This window comes from Puntigrus tetrazona, chromosome 16 (genome assembly GCF_018831695.1).
Source record: "Puntigrus tetrazona isolate hp1 chromosome 16, ASM1883169v1, whole genome shotgun sequence".
Classification (NCBI taxonomy): domain Eukaryota; kingdom Metazoa; phylum Chordata; class Actinopteri; order Cypriniformes; family Cyprinidae; genus Puntigrus; species Puntigrus tetrazona.
The window spans coordinates 23,382,405-23,403,724 of NC_056714.1; the positions used below are offsets into that span (position 1 = coordinate 23,382,405).

General features: G+C 41.5%; 2 protein-coding genes across 5 annotated transcripts in view; one reads left to right on the top strand and one right to left on the bottom strand.

The window, feature by feature from the left end:
- klhl32 (kelch-like family member 32) overlaps window positions 1–8,490 on the top strand; it is a 20,915-nt gene extending 12,425 nt beyond the window's left edge. Inside the window, exons 8-14 of one of the 4 annotated variants that reach the window (XM_043261202.1) lie at window positions 313–1,039; window positions 1,172–1,230; window positions 2,613–2,805; window positions 3,967–4,061; window positions 4,145–5,067; window positions 8,216–8,317; window positions 8,480–8,490. In XM_043261202.1, coding sequence (XP_043117137.1) covers window positions 313–1,039; window positions 1,172–1,230; window positions 2,613–2,805; window positions 3,967–4,061; window positions 4,145–4,306 — 1,236 coding nt within the window. In that variant the 3' untranslated portion in view covers window positions 4,307–5,067; window positions 8,216–8,317; window positions 8,480–8,490. Of the gene's footprint in view, window positions 1–312; window positions 1,040–1,171; window positions 1,231–2,612; window positions 2,806–3,966; window positions 4,062–4,144; window positions 5,356–7,387; window positions 7,515–8,215; window positions 8,318–8,479 lie in introns of those variants that run through there. The other 3 variants (XM_043261203.1, XM_043261199.1, XM_043261200.1) reach the window with 3 other exon arrangements.
- mms22l (MMS22-like, DNA repair protein) lies at window positions 7,019–21,226 on the bottom strand. Its single transcript, XM_043261198.1, has 25 exons — window positions 21,091–21,226; window positions 20,564–20,761; window positions 20,355–20,480; window positions 20,210–20,262; window positions 20,026–20,113; window positions 19,776–19,953; window positions 19,197–19,290; window positions 18,974–19,104; window positions 18,773–18,886; window positions 18,523–18,699; window positions 18,372–18,434; window positions 18,099–18,218; window positions 17,156–17,391; window positions 14,464–14,973; window positions 10,573–10,760; window positions 10,129–10,279; window positions 9,916–10,046; window positions 9,233–9,372; window positions 9,001–9,157; window positions 8,716–8,885; window positions 8,417–8,628; window positions 8,125–8,291; window positions 7,589–7,685; window positions 7,338–7,505; window positions 7,019–7,198 (listed from the first exon to the last, which is right to left on the bottom strand). Exons 2-25 carry the CDS (start codon window positions 20,737–20,739, stop codon window positions 7,123–7,125), a joined length of 3,723 nt encoding a protein of 1,240 aa, XP_043117133.1. The 5' UTR covers window positions 20,740–20,761; window positions 21,091–21,226; the 3' UTR covers window positions 7,019–7,122.
- Between the last annotated feature and the right edge of the window lie 94 nt (window positions 21,227–21,320).

The following is a 21,320-nucleotide window of genomic DNA, read 5'->3' on the forward strand; positions in this document are numbered from 1 at the left end:
TTTGTCTAACTCCCTTGGCTGCGCCAGAGTGCGTATGTGTGCATACTTCGCACACATACCTCCTGTGTGTGTGTTAGTGTTTGTGTGTGTGTGCTCATAGCCCCAACCCCCATCTCATCTGCAGCTGTCTTCTCATCACTGTATAGAGACACAATATCTTAAGCATTAGCATGCAATGATACAAAGCATTGGCCCTGCGTAGACAGGCGGTATTGTGTGGATGGTGTGAGCTGCAGCCTGTAATATGAGCAGTGTGATCTCCTGATCCTGAATCAGTGCTGAATACTGATGAGCCACTCTGCCCTGCTGTAGTTGCTGGTACGCTGGCTGGAGCACGACTGCAGATACCAGTACATGGAGGAACTGCTGCAGCACGTGCGCTACGGCCTGATGGAGGTCTCCGCCCTGCACCGTGTGGCCAACAGTCACCCATTTCTCAACTCCAGCAGCACCGTCGCCGCCCTGGTGGAGGAGGCTTTGGACTACCACCGGTCCGTATTTGCACAGCCTTTACGGCAGACGCCACGGACCACGCCACGCTTTCAGTCGTTGACCCTGTATATCGTTGGCGGGCGCAAACGGGAGGTCAGCCGCGTACGTGAACTGCGGTTCTTCAACCCTTCCGCGCAAGAGCACTTGCGTGTTGCCGGGGGTTCGAACTGGAGTGAGTTGGCACCCATGCCCGCTGGACGAAGCCACCACTGTGTGGCAGTCATGGGGAACTTCCTGTTTGTGGCCGGCGGGGAGGTGGAGCACGCCACCGGACGGACGTGTGCGGTGAGGACTGCTTGCCGGTATGATCCCAGGGTGAACCGCTGGACTGATATTGCACCGATGAAGGCGTGCAGGGAGCACTTTGTGCTGGGAGCTTTGGGACAGTATCTTTACGCCGTCGGGGGGAGGAATGAACTGAGGCAGGTCCTGCCTAGTGTGGAGCGATATTGTCCCAAGAGAAACAAGTGGACCTATGTTCAACCGTTTGACCGCTCGCTGTCCTGTCATGCAGGTTGTGTGGCGGACGGGCTGCTCTGGGTCTCAGGTACTAACACATCACTTCACATTTATCCTAATATCAGGCATCAACCAGTGGGTATAGGACTCTTACAGGCCCAAGACTTAAAAGCATTACTAGAATCAATTTAACATATAATGATGGCTCCTTCTGCTGCAGGTGGTGTCACTAACACAGCTCAGTACCAGAATCGACTGATGGTGTATGACCCAGGACAGGTAATATATTGGTATTTACGTGAGTCTAATGTAGCTGCGTAGTGCATCTTCCCCACCTCTATAAGTGTATATATATATATATATATATATATATATATATATATATATATATATATATATATATATATAGCGCTGCTCGACCAATTAATCATGATTAATCACATCCAAAGTAAATAGGTAATGTATGTGTATGTACTGTGAATATTATATATATATATATATATATATATATATATATATATATATATATATATATATATATATATATATATATATATATATACATACACACATATACAGCATAATATTACATGTATCTATGTGTATATATGTATATTCAAATGAATTGTATATAAATACAAATATAATGAATATATAAACAACATTTATACATAAATATACACAATACACACAAATAATTTCATTGTGGATATGATTAATTACATTTAATTGTTTGATATATATATATATATATATATATATATATATATATATATATATATATATATATATATATATATATATATAAATATTAAAATCAGCATAATAGAATTATTTCTGAAGGAGCATGTGGCACTGATTACTGAGCTTACATTTTAAGCTTGGCAATCACTGGAATACATTTCATTTTAAAGCAATTTAAATTGTAATAATATTGCTCAATACTTTTGTAGTTACCATATTATTACAATGTATTAAATATTTTTTTATTCCCAAGAATAGTTTGAAAAAACATTTTAGTGCTATGTCAGCTAAGTGTAAAAACATTACAACCTACTAAAACGACTGTGTTTCTGTTTGTGAAAAATTAAATACGGCATCTACCATTGTTAAGGCCAGTGGTGTTGCATACGCCTGTAGCATACAAACTGCATTTATCATTGAATAGAAATCAAATATTAATTCAAATTGGGAAAATGCTCAAAAAAACAACAAACCCACCTCTACACACCACTGTAATTTATTAATGTTACATTTAAAAAGAATGAGAATAAGTATCATAAAACTTCTGTGGTCACTGCAACTGTGTATTTTTCAAAGAGAGAGATATAAAGAAAGAAGAGGGAAGGAAAGAACAGGAGGCAGAGGCTCATTGGTATTCAAAGTGGCTTTGCATTCACCTGCCAGGAACAGCAACCCCCCCACCCACACTACCCTCAACAGATGGTCGCCAAACACACACGTGTATATTCACACTCTCACTCACCACTGCTCGTGCAATCTCTGCGTATACACACACCTCTCACAAATAAATGCAGACACGCATGCACTAGAATATGCTAAAGAAATAGGTTAAATGTTTCAAATAATTGTATAGCTTGAAAAAACTTTGTTGGTTGTTAAAGTGTGTGGTTTTCTTTTGTAATTCCTCTCTGTCATAGAATCAGTGGTTAGCGCGCAGTCCCATGTTGCAGAGGAGGGTGTACCATGTGATGGCTGCAGTAAAAAGGCAGCTGTATGTGCTGGGGGGGAATGATCTGGACTACAACAATGACCGCATCCTGGTTAGACACATTGACTCTTACGACATAGACATGGACCAGTGGACACGCTGCACGTTCAGTCTCCTCACAGGTCACTACACACACACTCTCCATGTAATAGATATGATTATTCAAGTATTCTTGCAGAACATTTTTTCTTTCTTTAAAAGTTAGCATTTCTATATATACTGTTCTATTTGTTTGCTACTCTCAAAAGTACTAAGGTGATACAATAGCACAGCGATGGTCGAGGACAGTTCATATGATAGTGAATGATTTGTGTGCTGTGATATTTACATGGTGCTTTAAAGGAACAGTTCACCCAAAAATACAAATGAACTCCATGCTAAAAGTTTACTCCATGCAGCTGATTTTGCTGTTTTATTAGAAGACTTGAGAACCTTATTACATCACTCGCTCAACAATGGATCCTCTGCAGTGAATGGGTGCCGTGAGAATAAGACTGAAAACAGCTGATCATCACGATAATATTGAAGAAATCCACACGACTCAAGATCAAGTTTTTTATTTTTAATTTTTTTTACTTTAAACCATTGCTTCTGGCTAAAATATGAGTGTATACAAAATATTGTATAAACCAAAAAAAAATACAATTCAAAGTAAATTTGTTGATGAAAGCGTTATAAATTTTGGCCAGAAACAACAGTTAAAATACCTTAGCGATGGATTTGTTTCTCACAAACATGCAGTTTTCACTTTACTAGAAGATATTCATTGATGGACCGGAGTGAATTACTTTTTATTAGCTATAACGGCACCCATTCACTGCAGAGTATCCATCTGTGAGCAAGTGATATATTTCTCAAAATCAACAGATCTCTACAATCCTATATACGTCTCATATGGCCTGAGGGTATGTTTTCAAATTCAGATTTTTGGGGGAACTATTCATTTAACGGTAGCACATTGTGTACATATATTGTTAGAAATTCTCATTGTGCATCATTAAATTTTTATTCTTCATGAACGATTAACTTTGATAGAAATATTAGCAGAAATTAAACCTAGTTTAGCTGGTTTTTGGAATGACAGACTTGGGAGACAAATTAAAGTCATCCAATCAAAAAAAAAATAGATAAAAAAAAAAAAAAAGATTCATACTTTCAGAATGGAAGAGAAAATGTTTTTTTGTTTTTTTTGAGAAAATGTCTCCACTGCGCCTGAAAGGGTCATAAAACATGGTAATGTTTTATCTTTTTTAAGAGTGATATTTTTTACATTCTCCTCATAGGCCAGAATGAGGCAGGAGTGTCCGTCCATGATGACAGAATCTATGTGGTTGGTGGATATTCAATCTGGACAAATGAACCGCTTGCCTGCATTCAGGTAAGTTGGCTTGAACGGTGCATGTATTTGAATGACATGTTGGATAATTAGTGTTAAGATGCCATCATTTGTCTGTTTGGCAGGTGCTAGATGTGAGCACAAAGGGGAAAGAGGAGGTTTTTTACGGGCCAACGCTCCCGTTCGCTTCGAATGGAGTAGCGACATGTTTCTTGCCTGCACCGTACTTCACCTGCCCCAACCTGCAGACCCTACAAGTGCCACATCACAGGATAGGAGCTCTTTAACCTCTCCGCTCATAACTCAAGGACGTTCCCACAAACGCACTATGAATCAATGAAATCACGTGAGACCCTGTTGTACTTCCACATATTGCGACTGGTGGATGAAACCGTCATTGATCATACATTGATCTCGTAGAGGCAGTGTTTCTGATGGATGTGGAAAACTTTAAAAAGAATAGTTTTTTATTGTCAAGCTTCACTGACACTCACGCATTTCTGAACTGGATGTGCTGTGGTGCTGCACCATGCTAATACAGTTTAACAAGCAGCGTGTAAATCTGTCAGAATGATTAAGAGCCACTTCATGGCCCATTCCCAAATGGTGCACTTGATGTGAACCTGTGGTCCGTCAAGTCCACAAGATTGCCGGTTGTCCCATTTATCATTGTAACATAAAAAGGTGTGCATACCTCAAAGTGAACTTGACGCAACAATCCATGCAGACTTAAGTCTAAAGATACACAAGAATGCATTTGGGATAGGGCAGAAGTGTTAAGGAACCGTTTTCATAGATTCTCAGAACTCCATCCACTCTTCATTCTGATCTTAATGTTCTGCCACTTTTATCCACATGTCATTTCTCAGCCTGTGACAAACTGTACTTTTATCAAAACTCAGGATGAAGACCGTACAATTGTTTACTGAATGTGTATGACCACAGCTGATGACAAATGCACACAGCAACTTCACAATCTGCGTCAATGGCGGCATCTTGACTGTTCTCCATCATCCCACCACCAGAAACCCATTCCATAAGAAAACATGTAAGGGCACACTTTTTTTTACATAATGTCTCTAATAAATAAAACATTTATGCAGTTGTGGAATTATGATTAAAAATAGTGAGTTCACTCATCATTGATTCTCTGAAAACAAGACCAGCAGTAGCTTTATTCCCAGTTTAGGAATTTACTTTAAGAATTTCTTTCATGTCAAATGTCAAAATCATGACACTTTCTATTTTATAGACAAGCATTTTAACAATTGCCACAGCATTTCAAGTCTAGATATTTGCATTTTTACCATGGATGTGGGAACCTTCCAGTGAGCAGGTAAAGCAATGTGACAGACTCTTACACTTAATAAAATATGTAATTTTGTTCGATGTATATGTTTAATAAAAAGGCAGATCGCTAAATTTTGGAAGTAAGCTAACATGTCACCTTATACTGTAACACTATTAGGGGTGGTAACGTACCTTATAACCGTTAAACCGTATAAAATAGTTACTCTGATTAGCTCAGAGAATGAGATGGACGTGAGGTGAGAGAGACAGCGCGGCTCATTTGATGGCTCTGCTCTAATGAAGTGTGATGCCTGTGCCACACTACGGGGTGAGAGTGTCGGCTGCAAGAGAGGACCGGGAGCTGAGATGGAAATGGAAGGAATGATTGGGATGGAGAAGAGAGGGGAAAAAAAGAAGAGTAGGAGGTAGAGTGATGAGAGGCTCTAGGCAATTTGTGCCCAGAATTGCATGGAGATTGCAAACAGTATGAATAGTTAAAGGAAAGGTTTGGGGTGAAGGTGATTGAGGGAGCCATAGGTGTCATATTTGTGGTTTCATGACTGATTTTGATTACTAGTCTGTGCAGTTGTCAGAAAAGTGCTGATTGATAGCAGTAGACCATATGGCAACTTAATGTAGCCTTTTTCTAGATGTGATGGGTAAAAATATCAAATTTCCGATTAATCGCTATCTTTATTTTAGCGCTCTTGGTGTGGTTTGAGTAGTTTCGGCAAAATGTATTATATGTACAGCGCTGCCTGTCTTGCAGCTGACACTGACATGCAGCTGAGGTGACATGAATGCATTTACACTGCAATTATAATTGCGTATATAATACTATGAGATTGCTAGTTTAAACATAACATTTTCAATAAAGAAAAAAAAAATTAAAGTATATTTATAAAACTAAAACCACTAGTAAGTGGCAGCAGTCTCTAATGCGAGTCATTGAATCATATCCTTCATTCAGGAACCTCTAAGGCCCTGTCCCAAATTGCTCATTTCATGTGCACCTCTGGTCTTGTGGCCACTACGTATACTTGTCCGTTAAGTGCACCAGACCGTAGAGTGTGCCATTCGTCAATTTAGCTTTCAGAAGGGTGCTTGTGAGTGCTCCTTTGAGGTCACTATATGCCCGCATTGCACATTTCTGCCGAGCCTGCACTGAGGCAAGCTCCGTGGCAGACTTCAATCCAGCAGTAAACCGTTGTTACGTCACAAAAGTGTGGACCTAGAGGAAGACAGCAAAGGTTTAGGGTGCGATTTAGGACAGAGCCCAAGTGACTGACTGGTGATTGACTCTCGATTAAATAATTTGCTCAACCATTCTGTTCAAATGGAACTAAATCCTACTGTTTGCCTGCAGGCACGTTCTAATAGAGCAAAAACAGATAATAGGTTCACCCCAACCAAAATTCACTGTCAATTTGACATATGTTAATTTGATATCCAACACCATCAGCTTACATTGATATTTTGTTGTTTTAGATGTTGTAAATTAACCAAAATCCAATGTCAAAATGAGATAAACCAAAACCAAATTCCTTCAGAAAACAGCATGTACTGCACCTTTAAATTTTTACGAGGGTTAACGTACAAAACCGGGACTAATGACTATCAACATTTTTAGTATTTGGGTCTTACGGGGTTTCCCATAATACACTACCAAAATAGCTTGATTCCCGAAGCCAGCAACAAAGCACAGAACACAGGGTATTCAAACAAATTTTATTCGCAATATCCACACATGGACCCACTATCAAGTCTACACAATGTACACTGTTTACAGAAGAGTATTGGGAGTTGATGGAAGTCAGTCTTCTTCTAAACTAACCATCTCAGCCTGTCCACTGTCTCCAAGCAGGGTCAGAAGCCTCCTATAGCCATTCCTAAAACAATTAGACAGATTTTTAACAAGGAGAAAATGAAGCATGGTGCAAAGCAAATGGCAGTGCTAATGGATAGTGCTGGTTTTAGCTTAAGTTTCTTCTCAGCTCTCAGCTGACACATAGGTTACTGTTGCTGTACCTGAGTGAGGTATTTTTTCCCAGACCTCTCTTGCACTCTGTCTTTCTAAGGTTCAGTGACAGAAAGGGAATAAGAGCCGTCACTGTGAAGGGGTGAAGGACAGCAACAACTTCTAGAACATTATACACTTGCTGGTCATACACTCCTTCATTCTCTTCCACAAAGGCCCTGGGAAATGAAAAAAAAAGAGGTAACAACAGAACGAGAAAGTATAGTCTCTAAAGCAGCACTGAACAGTGTGTGTAACTTACCGTAGAATAGTAGTGGTGTGTTCACATGGCTGCTCTCCTACTGCAGCAGTGCACCGCTCCACAATGAGCTGTGTAACCTCTGTGCTCAGCCTCTTTACTGTGACAAACACAACAGGGATTTGATTATATAAAAACTATGAGATAGGTTACATGTTTTAGTGACGTCTCACTGCTTACTTGTTTTTTTAATGTTTTGGCAAAATAAAAATGAAATATTACACTTTAACGATGCAGAGGTAATATTTCTAAAATACCAAAAAAATTTAATAACAAAAAGAGCTATAATAACTAAAAAACTAAACTAAAACTTAATAAATGCCAGAATAACACTAAATAAACAATACATAAACTACCCTACAGGTTGGGGTCAGTGAGATGTTTTTTTTCTTGCATTAAATTGAACAAAAATTTTACTTTTGTACTTTCAACAATGATGAACGATACAAACATTAACAGTTAATGACTTGAAACGGCATGGTGCGTGTGACAGAACGTGTTGTAATAAATAGCTCTTGATTTGGTTTGTCCATGTCTACCTTGTGGCTCATTGACCAGCATCAGACAGCGCAGCACCAAAGGAAGTGGAACTGTGAGTAAGGCAGGATCTCTGTCCCTGTTCCTTTTCAGAAGCTCCAACAGTAAAGAGAGAACAGCAGCAAGTCGGGGAGGAGGAGCGAGACCTTTAAACTGGAGGAAGTTCTCTCTGCGGAGACGATGTTATTCCTAAAAGTTTGTCATCTCCTTCCGTACTCAAATACTATGAAGCTAAAAGCTACATACAGTTTATGTATTGCTATTTAAATGAATATGAAATCACGTGAGTCATACCTCAGCACATGCAGTATGCTCCTTCTGAGTCTTTCCCCCTGCGGGGTGGGTGTTGATTCGCAGGCTGCAAGCAGGACAGGATGATTGACCACCGCTCCAGTAGAGGGTGTGGATGGGAGAAATCGGCTCAAGTACTGGGAAATGACACTGTGCAGCTGCTGCTTCAGGTACGCCCCCTGAGATTGTGACACATTCACCGCCATTGACAAACCCTGAAGATACCAAGACAATCTTAGTTATGACAGACAGGGAAGTTCATTCAACAGGAAAAGTTAATAGTCTAAATACAAAGTATTAACCTGCAGGAACAGAGGCAGGCTTTCTTTTAGGGCTGACAGCATTTGAGTGTGTGCTCCACTGTCCTGTTGGAGGAGAGCGTGGGGCAGTAAGAGCACATCTACGATACGGAAGAGCAGTTGCTGAGCTTTAGAGGTGGCGAACAGGTGGCTCCAGTGCTTGATCAGGCAGCCTGAAATATATACGAAACCATCATTAACTTACAGTAAACAAAGTGCTGTTTGCAGGACATTTTATTTTTTGCAGTTTAAGAGGAATCAAAAAAAAGAGTGTTAAAAGATACCTACCTACAGTCCAGTATGCCAGCTGTAGACCCTCCCGGCTCTTGTTTAGCAGGTAAGGCTTGATATATTTGAGGATGTCTCCTACATACTCCAGTGCTCGGGACACCGCTGAAGAACGCTCAGAGAGGAGCTGGAGCTCACCGTATGATCGCCCCACAGCCTAGTAAAGCACAAGTACATAGTGTTGGAGATACAGTACGTCTTATGTTAGAGCTTCTGGTCTGAGTGCGTGTACCTTGATGAACACAGCCATTGCAGGTTTGGGATCTTTGGCAGCAGCAGGATGTAGGCCTGCTCTCTGCAGCACAGACTCCACTTCTGGAAGTCGGAGAACCTGTCTGGTTAACTCGGCCAGCTGTTCATCCAGATTTCTTCCTGTACACACGATACCACAGCTGCTCTCTCTGACACACCCAAATCATTTTAATAACACAGATTCGCTATCACTTGTGAGCAAATCAGGAATTCATACAAAAAAAAAAAAAAAAAAATCATAATTTAGTCCATGTTGTTCCAAATCTTTATGCCTTTTTTTTCAGAAGATATTTTGATTCTAGAATGATTGAATCAGTAGCATCATCAGTATCACTGATGTCATGTGAACTATATGAATGATGTCCTTGATGCATTTCTGGGTCTGGGAACAGTTACTCATAATATTATAAATGAAGAAAAAACAACAACAACAAAAAACCTGACAATTATTAAAAATCATGATAATCACTATGGCTGCTGTTAGAGGCTCTAGTTCTTATGTAAGCTTCAGACAACAGTGGTCTTGCATGCCCAAATTAGCTGCGAGTAAGAATTGCAAATATGGCGTTCAAGTGAACTGAAGTTAAGGATAGTGACAATTTTACTGGTCAAATTCTTAATACACCAGTTTTAGAATACACAAGGTTAATGAGCTCTTTCTACCTGCTCTTGTATCTGGAGCATCTTGGCTTTTATGGAGGTACTGTTGAAGAACACAGCGGATCCAGGCACGCACACATAAAGCCTGGGCCGAACCTGAACCTGGCCCAGAGCTGACCCAACTGACCAACTCTCTGTGAAAGACAATTTTTGAGCTCACAGTAAAACCAGTCCAACTATGCAACGGAACAAAGAGTAAATGGGAAAAAGACTCACCCATTTTGCAGCAGGTGATTTAGATAGTGGGTTACCAGCAGGGGGTGAAGCATTTCATCCCAGCCGAAGCTTTGCATAATGGACTGGATGGGGTGGGGCTGTAGGTTTTGAGGGGCAGAGCCAGGCATGTCTAATGCCAACAGTGTAAAGCCTAATAGCATAAAATACTATTAGATTTTACACATTCGTTCCCACATTTCTACCTTTAAAAGAGCTAAACATATAGAGCAAGAAAGTGAGAGTAGGTTATTATGTTTCTCAAAATCAATCAAGAAAAAAACAAAACAGACTGATGAGTTGTCCTAGATGTGTGCATCAAAACGACTGCACATTCATACAACTCCCTTCTATTCAGCTCTTTTAGAGCAGAGCCCACAGAGAAAAGGCAGCCATGCAAAGAGAGCCCCTAAGAGAACAAGAGTTCATTTTCTCCGTTTCCCTGACCTGCTGCGGCGTCTGCGAGCTGGGGCGGGGGGGTCTGGGAAAGCCTCATGCTGCACAGGAAGGGGAAGAAGTGGGACCAGAGCGCAGCTGCCACCGCTTGGTGGCGCTCTTTAGCCACGCTGGGGAGAGGAACCCAACTGGGAGAATCTACAGAGTGAGACGGCTGGCCACAGCGCTGGTGAACTCTCCTAAAGAGAGAAACAGAGAAATGGAGAAACTGATTAATGCCAAGCACACACTTCAAGACTTGCAGGTTTTCGGCTGTCGTGTTGATGAGCACTTTACGCAATTAATCCCTTCAGAAGATAACGTAAATATTATAAATATACTAACAAATATATATTTTCATGTTTTTCAAAGAACGTTTTTATAATGCTCACAAGGCTACATTTATTTGATCGAAAATAAGATATTGGTGTATTCATAAAAATCTGTTAAAAAGCATCATTTAAAATAAAAAAAATAATTTGTAACATTTTAAACCTCTTCACTGCTACTTTTGATCAATTTAATGTGTCCTTGCTGAAATGAATTTCTTGAAAAACATTTTCTGACCACAAACCTTCAATAAAATATTCATTAGATATTTATATGATGTCAACACGTGTTGTCTGCTTGGACGGATTTTAGACAAGTTTGAAATTTACCTTTGTGTCATTGGCTTTTATAGTTGCAGACTACAAATGTGAGGAGCTTCAAAATAATTGCCCCTCTCTTCCTAAATTCAGTTCTTGCGTTTCAATCCCCCCCATCTCATCTATCCAGATTCTTCCATACCATTTCAATCTTCCTTTCTCTTTGCAACCTTCTTAAATGTGACTGCTGCCTTTCTCACTGTCTGTATCATCTCCGGCCCCCTCTGCCCTCTTTTCGCTGTGGATTCTCCTCATCTCTCCGGACAGAGGGATTAGATGGAGTGTGCTGGTGTGGGGCAAGCGGTTCCTCCGTGGCCTGGCGGTAGCTGTGAGGCTGGGTCTGAATGGGAGGCTGAGAGCACGAGTCTGGCTCTGCAGCGGCTGGCATTAGCTCAGATAAGCAGCTGAAGGGGCTGTAATCTCATTTAGACTGGAGATGATCCTCCTGTCCTGTCATTCTCAGCGATGAAAGTGAGAGCGCCGGGAAAGGGCCGGGGCGAGCGTCACGTGTGTGCGCACATGCACACACCTTCGCGCCTTCCAGCAAGGTTGCATCTAATCCACGGAGAGCTGAGACAATCGATTAGAGAGTGAATTCATTAGCTTCGTTACAGCGGCGGAATGGGCCTTTCACACCCATCAACCCTCATTGTACAAGACATCGTCAGAGACCCCACTTAATCCCCTCACTGCGGCGTCTTACACGCACACACCCCGTACCATCTGAACACTCGTTTAATCTCTCCCCGGACTGCAGCACTGATTTTGAATACACACCTCTGGAACGTACACACACCGACTTACACGATCACGCCGGGCGCCTTCGTGTAAACTGACACACGGAATCACACACTCAGATAAGCATCGTGAGCACGCCATCTGACACTGTGTGTAAGCTCTGATATCTCGGTATCGCTCAACACACACCCCGTTGATGGAGGAGCACGTCCTTCACTGTGACATTAAGCAATGGTGCTTATTTCTGACCATGCATGTGTTATAGTATCAGCTAATATGCCTTTCAAAATAGCAAGTAGGCATACTAGTGTGGGCACAGATGCCATGAAATCCAAATCAAAGTTTTGTGGCTTTTAGTCTATGTCTGGAAGCTCTGAGGCTAATCTATATGCTAGTGTGCTCGTGAAAACAGACGAAAACATTTCGCTTTCCATTTCAATAGTAAATATGTCAGACCATTTGAAGGTTTTAGGCTATCAGCGTCAACATTTGAAGGGTAAACTGTGTAGAGAAGAGTTATTGAGTGAAATTCCCATCAGAAAGGCTGTAGGCTCTGTTTACTCTAGGGCATATTTCAGTACAATTAATGTAATGCAAGCATGCTAAATATTAATTAACAGCAAAATGAATCCTAGCTAAATTTTAAAGCAACATTCAAAGACCTAATGAAATCAGAACTCAATTTGTATATTAGGTTTTTGATCATTTGGGGGGGTTCCAACTTTTGAATGTGGAATATTACAGCAATTGAAAATAATTTGAATATATTTTAAAACGTCATTTACAAATCAGAATTTTCAGCAGCCACTGCTCCAGTCTCTGTAAGTGTGATATTTAAAAGGTTTTGATATTCAAAACATTCCGTAAATGAAGAAACTAGAAAATATTACCAATTTAAAATGAGCTGATTTTTATAAAGCACTTTTTTGGTCCAAAGCATTTCCTAAATATTGACAAAAATAATTTGTAAATGTAATTTTCTTCCTAGAATACATCAAAAAGACTGATGACTCATACTGCACCACACAGATTTTTATCCAAACAAAAGCTCTCAAGAATGAGAATATCTGGAGTTACCATCTGCAACTCACTAACAATAGAAAGTCATAGTTCATAGTGGTGATGTAATGTAACCCTGTCACTTCTTTAAAAATAGTGTAGAGGTGAATCAATGAATATGTCAACTCATTAATAAACCTAAAGCAGACTAAATTCACTACAACTCTTGCATCCTTTTAAAGCTATTTTGTCCTAACAGTTTAAATGAATGAAAACTGTTTTGTGTTCTTAAACAAACAGCTCCTGCTGTGCTGAACAGCAACATAGAAACAGAGATAATTCTCACCACCTCCCTTCTTACCCTCAGTGTCACCGTGCTCTTCGTTCTCCTGAGGGGAGACGGTGTGCACGGCGAAAGCACAGCAGGAAGGAACCGGATTAATCGATTGGCGAGAACTCGATTAGTCATTTGGCAAAGACGCCACCATGCTGCAGGGGTCACCATTGCGATCTTGCTGCCCACACACACAGAGGATCGTGGCAGGGAATGCGATGAGGAGAATTAGAGCGTGACTAGAGCCTGGCCTGTGTTATCTGCGTGAATCATCCGTCAGTTACAGTCTGCCTTACATCGCCCCGTAGCCGCGTGCTGGCTAATTCACGTAAAGCTTGCGCATGCCGTCTCCAACCTAACAGCCGTAATGAAGCCAGGGTTCAATTTACCAGACCACATAATAACACATTAATTGTGTCAGTGAAAACGCATTAATAAAAGTGATACAACAGAACCACGGTGAAATTAAGAGTAATTTGTAAGGACACGTCGAAGAGCGCTCCGTCTCTTTAAACTGGGTCAGCGGGATCTTGGTGCCAACATCAGCCCGTTCGGAAAAAAACTTGCTAGCTTCAGTTTTATCGTTCATTAATGTGCAAATGAGTGGCCTCCCACCCACAGATCCTACTTGGGAATTGTGGGAATTAGTAGTGTTAAAGTGATTCAGAGTTTGATTTGGGTAAAACGAGAGGAGTGGACACTTAAGCAGTGGATTCTTTACCTTGGAGGTCTGTGTGTGTGTGTGCTTTCAAACCCGGACACCTTACTCGATCGTACCCTAGCCACCTCTGACCGTGTTAGCCATGTAAGGCACACCGATGTCCCTGCCATGAACTCGTCCCTCCCTTCAGCTCAGTCCACACTCGACTGTCTTCAGTCAGGACCGGACCCATGGGCCGAAACTCAACACAGCTCTCTTCCAGCACCTGTACGGGCTGACCCGGGAGCCGCGGGCCCCTAGAGATGCACAAGGGACCTTACAGGGGCTCTGTGCACAATGGATAAGCTTATCTCCACACTATGTTATAACTAATGCACAATCAAGCCATTGTCAACATAGAAGGGATGCAGGGGAGAGATTTGAGCTGTGCAGGGGCCATATGTATAAGCTTCTGGGATCACTGGAGGGGGGTGGGTGGGGGGCAACACATCTTAACGTCTAAAGTAAAACGCGTGTACTCTCACCGCAATTGCGCCAGGACCGTCTGTAGGAAGCCCAAAGCGGAGCTGAGCTCGGACTGACGGCAGGCAGGCAGCAGCAGTCCGAAACCCTCCTTCAGAAGCCTCTCCTCTGACAGAGTAAGATTAGGACTCGTCTCGAACACCTCGCTCACCCCCTCCAGGTATGAGCTAAGTGGTGCCCAGAGAGCTAGCTTGCGCGAAGGCTCGGTGGTCTTCAGGTAGAACTCGCGGGCCGCTTGGCTGAAGTAGGCGGCCAACTGCTCCGCCAGAGCGCCAGCATCCAGTCCCTTCTCCAAATACAGCAGCACGAGAGCCAGCTGGCCCCTCCACTGCAGCGCACGCAGGGCCGGGGGCGTGGAGTCAGCGGGCAGCATGGCGAGTAAGTCGCACGCTCGGCTGGCCACGTCCTCCAGCTCTGCACACTGTGCCAGGACCAGGAAAAGCAGCAGGAAGTGCAGCAGGCCCGTGTCAGAGAGCTCCATCATCCGCCTCTGGTGGAACTTTGAGTAGAGTCTGTGGACAGATGAGAAGGATTGTGTGGATGAAATTTAGCAATACATCAAATTTATAAACATTTTCTGGAAAATTATGGCAAATTATGCAAAACATTGCTGATGATTTTATTACATTTCTATAGTAATTTCGAAGACTATCAAAAGTCTTTCAACACAATTACCTGGAACCAACAATCAGAATAACTAAACATTTTATGCTACATTCAAGTTTCAAGGCAATGGTTAAAATATCAATGAATGTAAAATAAATCTCTCATACTAGCTTCCATTCAATGTTTTTTGTGAATTCAAGTATATTGCACTAAATCAAAACATGGGCATAAATGTACATAAAAAAACATAAATAAACTAAGGTGGAAAAACTTTTACCAAATTCTTTAATGCGCATGAATAGGACATGAGCATACAGCTGGACCAACCAACAGACTGATCCAATGGCATTTAAACATCCAAATGCTAGTTTTGTCATTCTAAAATGCTTGAGCAAAGTCTCGTCAAAGTGCTTTCTTTTAATTAATTCCCAGAACTGTTTCTAAATAGCAGGCTCTGAAAATAAGATAACATGGCCACATTTTGTAGCTCCTAATTTATTATATACAAAAATTATTACATACAGTTCCATCTCCAACTGCAGCAAATTAAATTAATTTTATCAGGAAGTGACGATTTTGTTCTCTTTAGCTCACTGGATGGAAGCGGGTTTCTTTATTCGCAAATGTTTTATGCGATATTCCAATTTTTTGCACAAAGGATGAAAACATAGCTACTGTGGGTCACCTTTGCGGTGGCTCGATGAAAAGATATCATCAACATATCAATAAATGAGAAAAATCCTAAAAATGTTTTGCCAAATGTAAAATATTTTAATTACCAAATATATCAAAATCATCCTACACTTTTATGACTTTAGGACTTATTGTAAAATTTGTATTTTGATGAGTAGTTGGTAATATTCAGCCCTAATGTACAATCAATGTCTACTATACAGCAAATTTTCCTCATTGATTCAAGACTGATCAATATTTAATTCATTCCAATAATATTTCCACCAAATGCTGCCATAGCTTTAAAAATCTGTTGGGGTCCATCAGGATCAAACATTTCAACCCAAGTACTCAACTCATCGCTAACCTCCTCCAGACGTTCAGTCTTCCTGGAAAGCTATGCCTGTGAGCAGCATGTGCAAGTTTGCTTATGTGTGTGTGTGTGTGTGTGTATGAGAGAGTGTTGTTTGATCCTCCGGGCACCACGGTGAAATGCCTTTAAAAGACCATGTTAAATGTCAGAAACACTCAGGCACACAGTGGTAGCTGCACTGTCGTGTGCGGCTCAATTTGCTGCAGCACAGAAGGAGAAATCAATATTGACCCCCTCCGCTCCCCCCTTCTTTCTACTGTTGACTGTTTGGCCCAAACAGAACCCTGCAGGTTCCATAACAAACACACTGCACTACAAGCAGGCCTTTGAGCATCCGTTTAATGTTTGGACAAAAACACATCACGCAAAGCTGCGGGGAGTCGAGCCGCGTCGTCGCTACGGATAGACGCAGTGCACAGAAGTGTGGCGCAAGCTTTTAGAGACTGACCCGAGCCAAAGATGAACGGAAAGCTGTCGAGATATTGTTTGCGTTTTTTGCCTGTCTGTCTAGTTGTTTGTTTGTTTATCATGGACAGCTTTTTTTTTCTTTTTTTTTCGTGTGCCACGAGCAGATGCTGCTCATTCCCAGAGTACGAGCTTGAACGCGCTCCCTGCCGATCTCATTAATGCACCGTGCGCCGTGCCTCCCACCGAGCGCGCTCCAAGCCCGAGTGCCATCAGCGCAGCCCACACCTCCCCGTGTGGCACGTGTGTTTGTGTGTGTGTGTGTGTGTGTATATAGAGGAGGAGGTGGTGGTCCTGGAGCCGGCCAAGTCAGCCCCCGCCACGGCATTGCTGGAAGCCCGAACGCCTGCGTTAAGGTGAATTAACCGCTATGCTCGTTAGCTAATTAGCCTTCGCGCTTGCTGCACGACTGAGCACGGTCCAGACAGAAAAATTCATTATCCAGATTCTGTCCGTTTCAGCCTCATACTGGAGAACCACCGGGCCAACCCAATTGGCGACTGATCTGAACTCAGAAAGGCAAGGCTGAAAAGGTCTAAACTTTGAAAATATGTGTGAGCCTCAAAGCTCATTCTCACCTGCCCTTGATCTGTCTCCAGGGGGCGCCGCCAGCATGTTCCTGGCTCAGGTGAAGGGCCAGAATACGCAGGAAGATATGGAAGGAGTTGGTTGAGCGGTAGAGCTGTGTGTGAGAGTTGGAGCCAACGGATGCAGGGTTACAGCAGCTCTTAGCCTGCTGCAACAGACAGAGGGGAGTCCTGCTGATACTGCCCAGCCCTGACACGCCTAACCAGGGCACGGTGAAAGAATTGTTCTGCATACACATAAAGGAAGAGAACTCAGAACTAGAAATGGAGGTCTTTTTAGAAGAAGGGTGTCTTTCACAATGATAAAGTATGGTCTAATCGGAGCAATAAAGTATAATCAACATCAATTCTTTTTCAATATACTGAATATTCTTCTCAAGTTAGTATTAAGCAAACCTGAAAAAAATCAGATTCAGGATGGATCTAGTCTCTATGAAAGTACAGCTGGTATTGTAGAAATCACTAGTGAACTAAAAATGCTTTAATTTGACATTTTTCCCAATTAATAAATTATGTTATCAGTTTGAGTGAGTTTAAATTATTAAAGCATAATATTAAATTCAAATGTGAATGTGATCTTGCAGTAATTAGCTGATGTGGACATCGTGATCGGTTAAAATAAATATAATATGATGTAATTAATGTATTAAAATGATCTAAACTAATTGCTTAACTTAGAAAACTTATTTACATATATTTAAACGGGGGGAAAAAAATTGCACTTCTGGGTCCCACGGTACATCATGTCTCCAGTACTAATATTTAATGTCTATGTGATCTTGCAGAAATGAGCTGATATAGACACCCTTAGTTAGAATATAATATAGTATAAATGTATAAAATATCATTGTTTCCCGATTCAAAATGGGGAAAACTCTGAATCCCACTGTACAGCATGGCTTTAATAACCAAAATAATTGTACTAATGACTTACTAGATTTTTGCTGTAATACTCCCAGAGTGTTGTGACAACACTGACATTTGGGCCCCACATCAAGCTGAGGCTGAGGCAGCAGTGGACAATCATTCGTATCTGTTCTTCCTGTGCAGCTTTCTGAAAATAAATCATGATTCTCTTTACCTTTTAGAATGCAATGTGCACAATGCAAAAATATATCTAATGCTATTCACCAACAGACAAGCAAAACAAGCATATTAGCCAAATAAACACATAATACACAGGAATATGCAATGTTATTTTAATCACCTTTGGATCACAGCTAGACTTCAGCAGCCCCATCACAAAGCTCCAATTATCCTCAAGTTGTTTCTGAAATGGCAAACAAACTCAACAATGTAATATTCATTATTAAAATGAATAAAATCTCATCGTGTGATACTAGTTAGTGTCGATCTACCTCCTGTTGAGCAGTGCCATTCCGGTTGTACATCCCAATCTGGGCCAGGTGTGTGAGAAGCCACCAGGTGAAGCCATCAGGGTCTTTAAAGTGCATGGGGAGACCTGGGTCACGGTCTCCTGAAGGCATTTCCTTCAGGACAGTCTGCAGCAGGGCATTTACATAACTCCAAAAAGACTGGATTGAAAAGAAAAATCTGAATCAAGAATCATTAAACGACCATCAAAGCTGAGATTGTGTATATGCTAACCTGAGTGTGAATGGTTTTGCTCCTGTGCTCCAGCAAACGTATGAGTAGAATCCATAATTCCTTTGTGCAGAGGCAGTGATAGTGATGGCTGTTCAAAGTCTCTGTTGGTCTCACCTAGAGAGAGCGAGAGAATGAAAGATTGTTCTACCTACTAACCTTTACAACACATTATTTGTTATGTTTATTAAATAAAACACACACCTTATTATATTTGTTCATGGCCAGGCCAATGAGATCACAGAGCAGGTTGTTGACCTGGTCCTCAAACAGACTGATGTTTGTGAGGGTCTCACCTGTTAGATTCACGAACTGGTGTGCATAAACTACCTGACCTTTCAAAATCAATAGGACCCAACACTTATTAGTATGACAGTCCCAGTTTCGGAACCACACGTGCAATCTATTGACAGTTACTGCAACATACCCATCATCTTTTGCTCCAGCAGGTGCAGGATCTCCAGAACAGACCAGTGGATGTCCAGATGCAGATGTAATAATTGCCAAGACGGAGGAAAGAGCTGTAAAGATCAATTTGATTTTTTTTTTTATCCTTATGACACTATATAAAATGACAATATAATAAAATGTACTTGTAGTTTTAAACCACTCTGTATTGGCCATCAACCTTTTAAAAGTCCATCCAAAAAGGCCAAAAGTATGACTATGAAATGTGTTTTCTTTTTTTAATCAAATGTGTAGTGAGCATAAAATACCTCTTTCAAAACCATTTTAAAAACCTTGGCAAATCAAACTTTTGAAAAGCAGTAGAGACCATTAACTTTTTGGTCACCAATCTTCTTCAAAATGTGTTCTATTGTGGTAAAAAGAAAAAAAAAATCCTACAGGCTTGGAACAACTAGGAGGGTGACTAAGCAATGAGAGAATGGTCAACTATAGTGTTAGGCCATTTATCAAATACGGTACCAGATATTGAGGAATATCATCAATAGGATAACAGATAATATTTATCTTGCGAAAATAGCACAGTGGTGTTCTACAGCACCTTTCCCTGATGCTGAATCGTAAGAGCACTCTGAACATTGGCTGGAAGATTTCTGATTCGTCCAATAAGCAGCGTGATACTGAGGAGCTCCTCCACCAAGACTGAGGGCAGTTGAGCTTCTGCATCTTTGTAGGGATGAACAGCACCTTCGTCTAGGGATTGTGAGGGCTCCAAAAACCTGTAGAGCAAAAGACACGTGAAACCAGTCTCTTATATTATTTTGTCACTACCAAGCCACAGCGATATGTACCTGTAAATGAAGACCTTGATATAGCTGAGAAACAACACGCATTGCTGTCTCAGTTCATCTGCCTCATAATGAAGACTGCTCGCTTGACCTGAAAGCGCAAAAATATAGTTATTCATATATCAGCTGCAATAGTACTGTCAGCCCGTAACAACTCTTCCTAAAAAGTCTGTCTTCAGATGCTTACCAAAATCGTGGGAGCTGGACTGCACCAGCGTCTCCAGTTTTAACACCTTTTGTCTGAAAGGAAAGACAGATTGTCAAATTAGCAGACTTCTTGTTTCAGCAGACATCATGGCAATTCTCCAGAGCCGGCACACCTGCACTCCTACCTGAACAAGCCAAACAGAAGTTTGGTCGATTCTACCAGCGCTGTTTCTGTCACCCATGGGAAGTCAAAAATATCAACTGTGTCCCCCTCAAAATCTGCAGGAGCTGGATCGAGCTTCAACAGCAACCTAAACCGAGAGAAAAGAGGATGAAAGTTTAACAGACAGGATGACACGAAGTATATCATCATTATAACGCCAGGACTCAGTACCTCTTCAGGGCTCCTCTGCTGATGTAGCCATTTGATGACAGTCGTCCTGTCTCTTCTCTACCTGGTTCATAAGCACAGGTGAAGCAGGGCGGCCGACTGGGAGCTGAATCGCCATAATGATCCAGAGCAGATGGAGATACAGGTGGGGTGAGGGACTGCGAGAACTCCCCCTCCATGTCAACAAGATGAAATAGACCACTGGGAACAATTTGGAAGAGACAACGAAAATAATGCAATAAAACCCTTTTAACCACGAATTAGACTATTTAATATAACCGAGCAACCAAACAAAACATTGCGTTCGCTAGTCTGTAAGGCAATCGTAAACCACAAAAGACCAGCAAGTATCTAAGGCAAGTTTATGATGCTATTTTTAGCCGTGAACACGGCTTTTTCGGATGCTTTAGCGCTATTTTGTGAGCTATCGACCAGGAAATTGTATCAGTAGAAAGAGAAACCGTATCATTTTTAACATGTACAACATGTTTGGTTGTTTAGGATCTAATAACGTTTATAATAACACTTACTTCAACACTGTTGACAACTGCCGCGTCTATGAACGACCTCCCTACCAGTGTATCACCGGACTCCCGCGCTACAGTCAAAGCAACACTGCGCATGCGCACGGACGCGTCGGTCAACCAAACCGCTCTTTGATTGGACAGAAGTTCTTGGGGGTGTGATCAGGAACTGCAATAATATTAACACGTTACAAACAGTGATTGAAACGTCGAAAAAGTTACTGCGTGTATTTTTT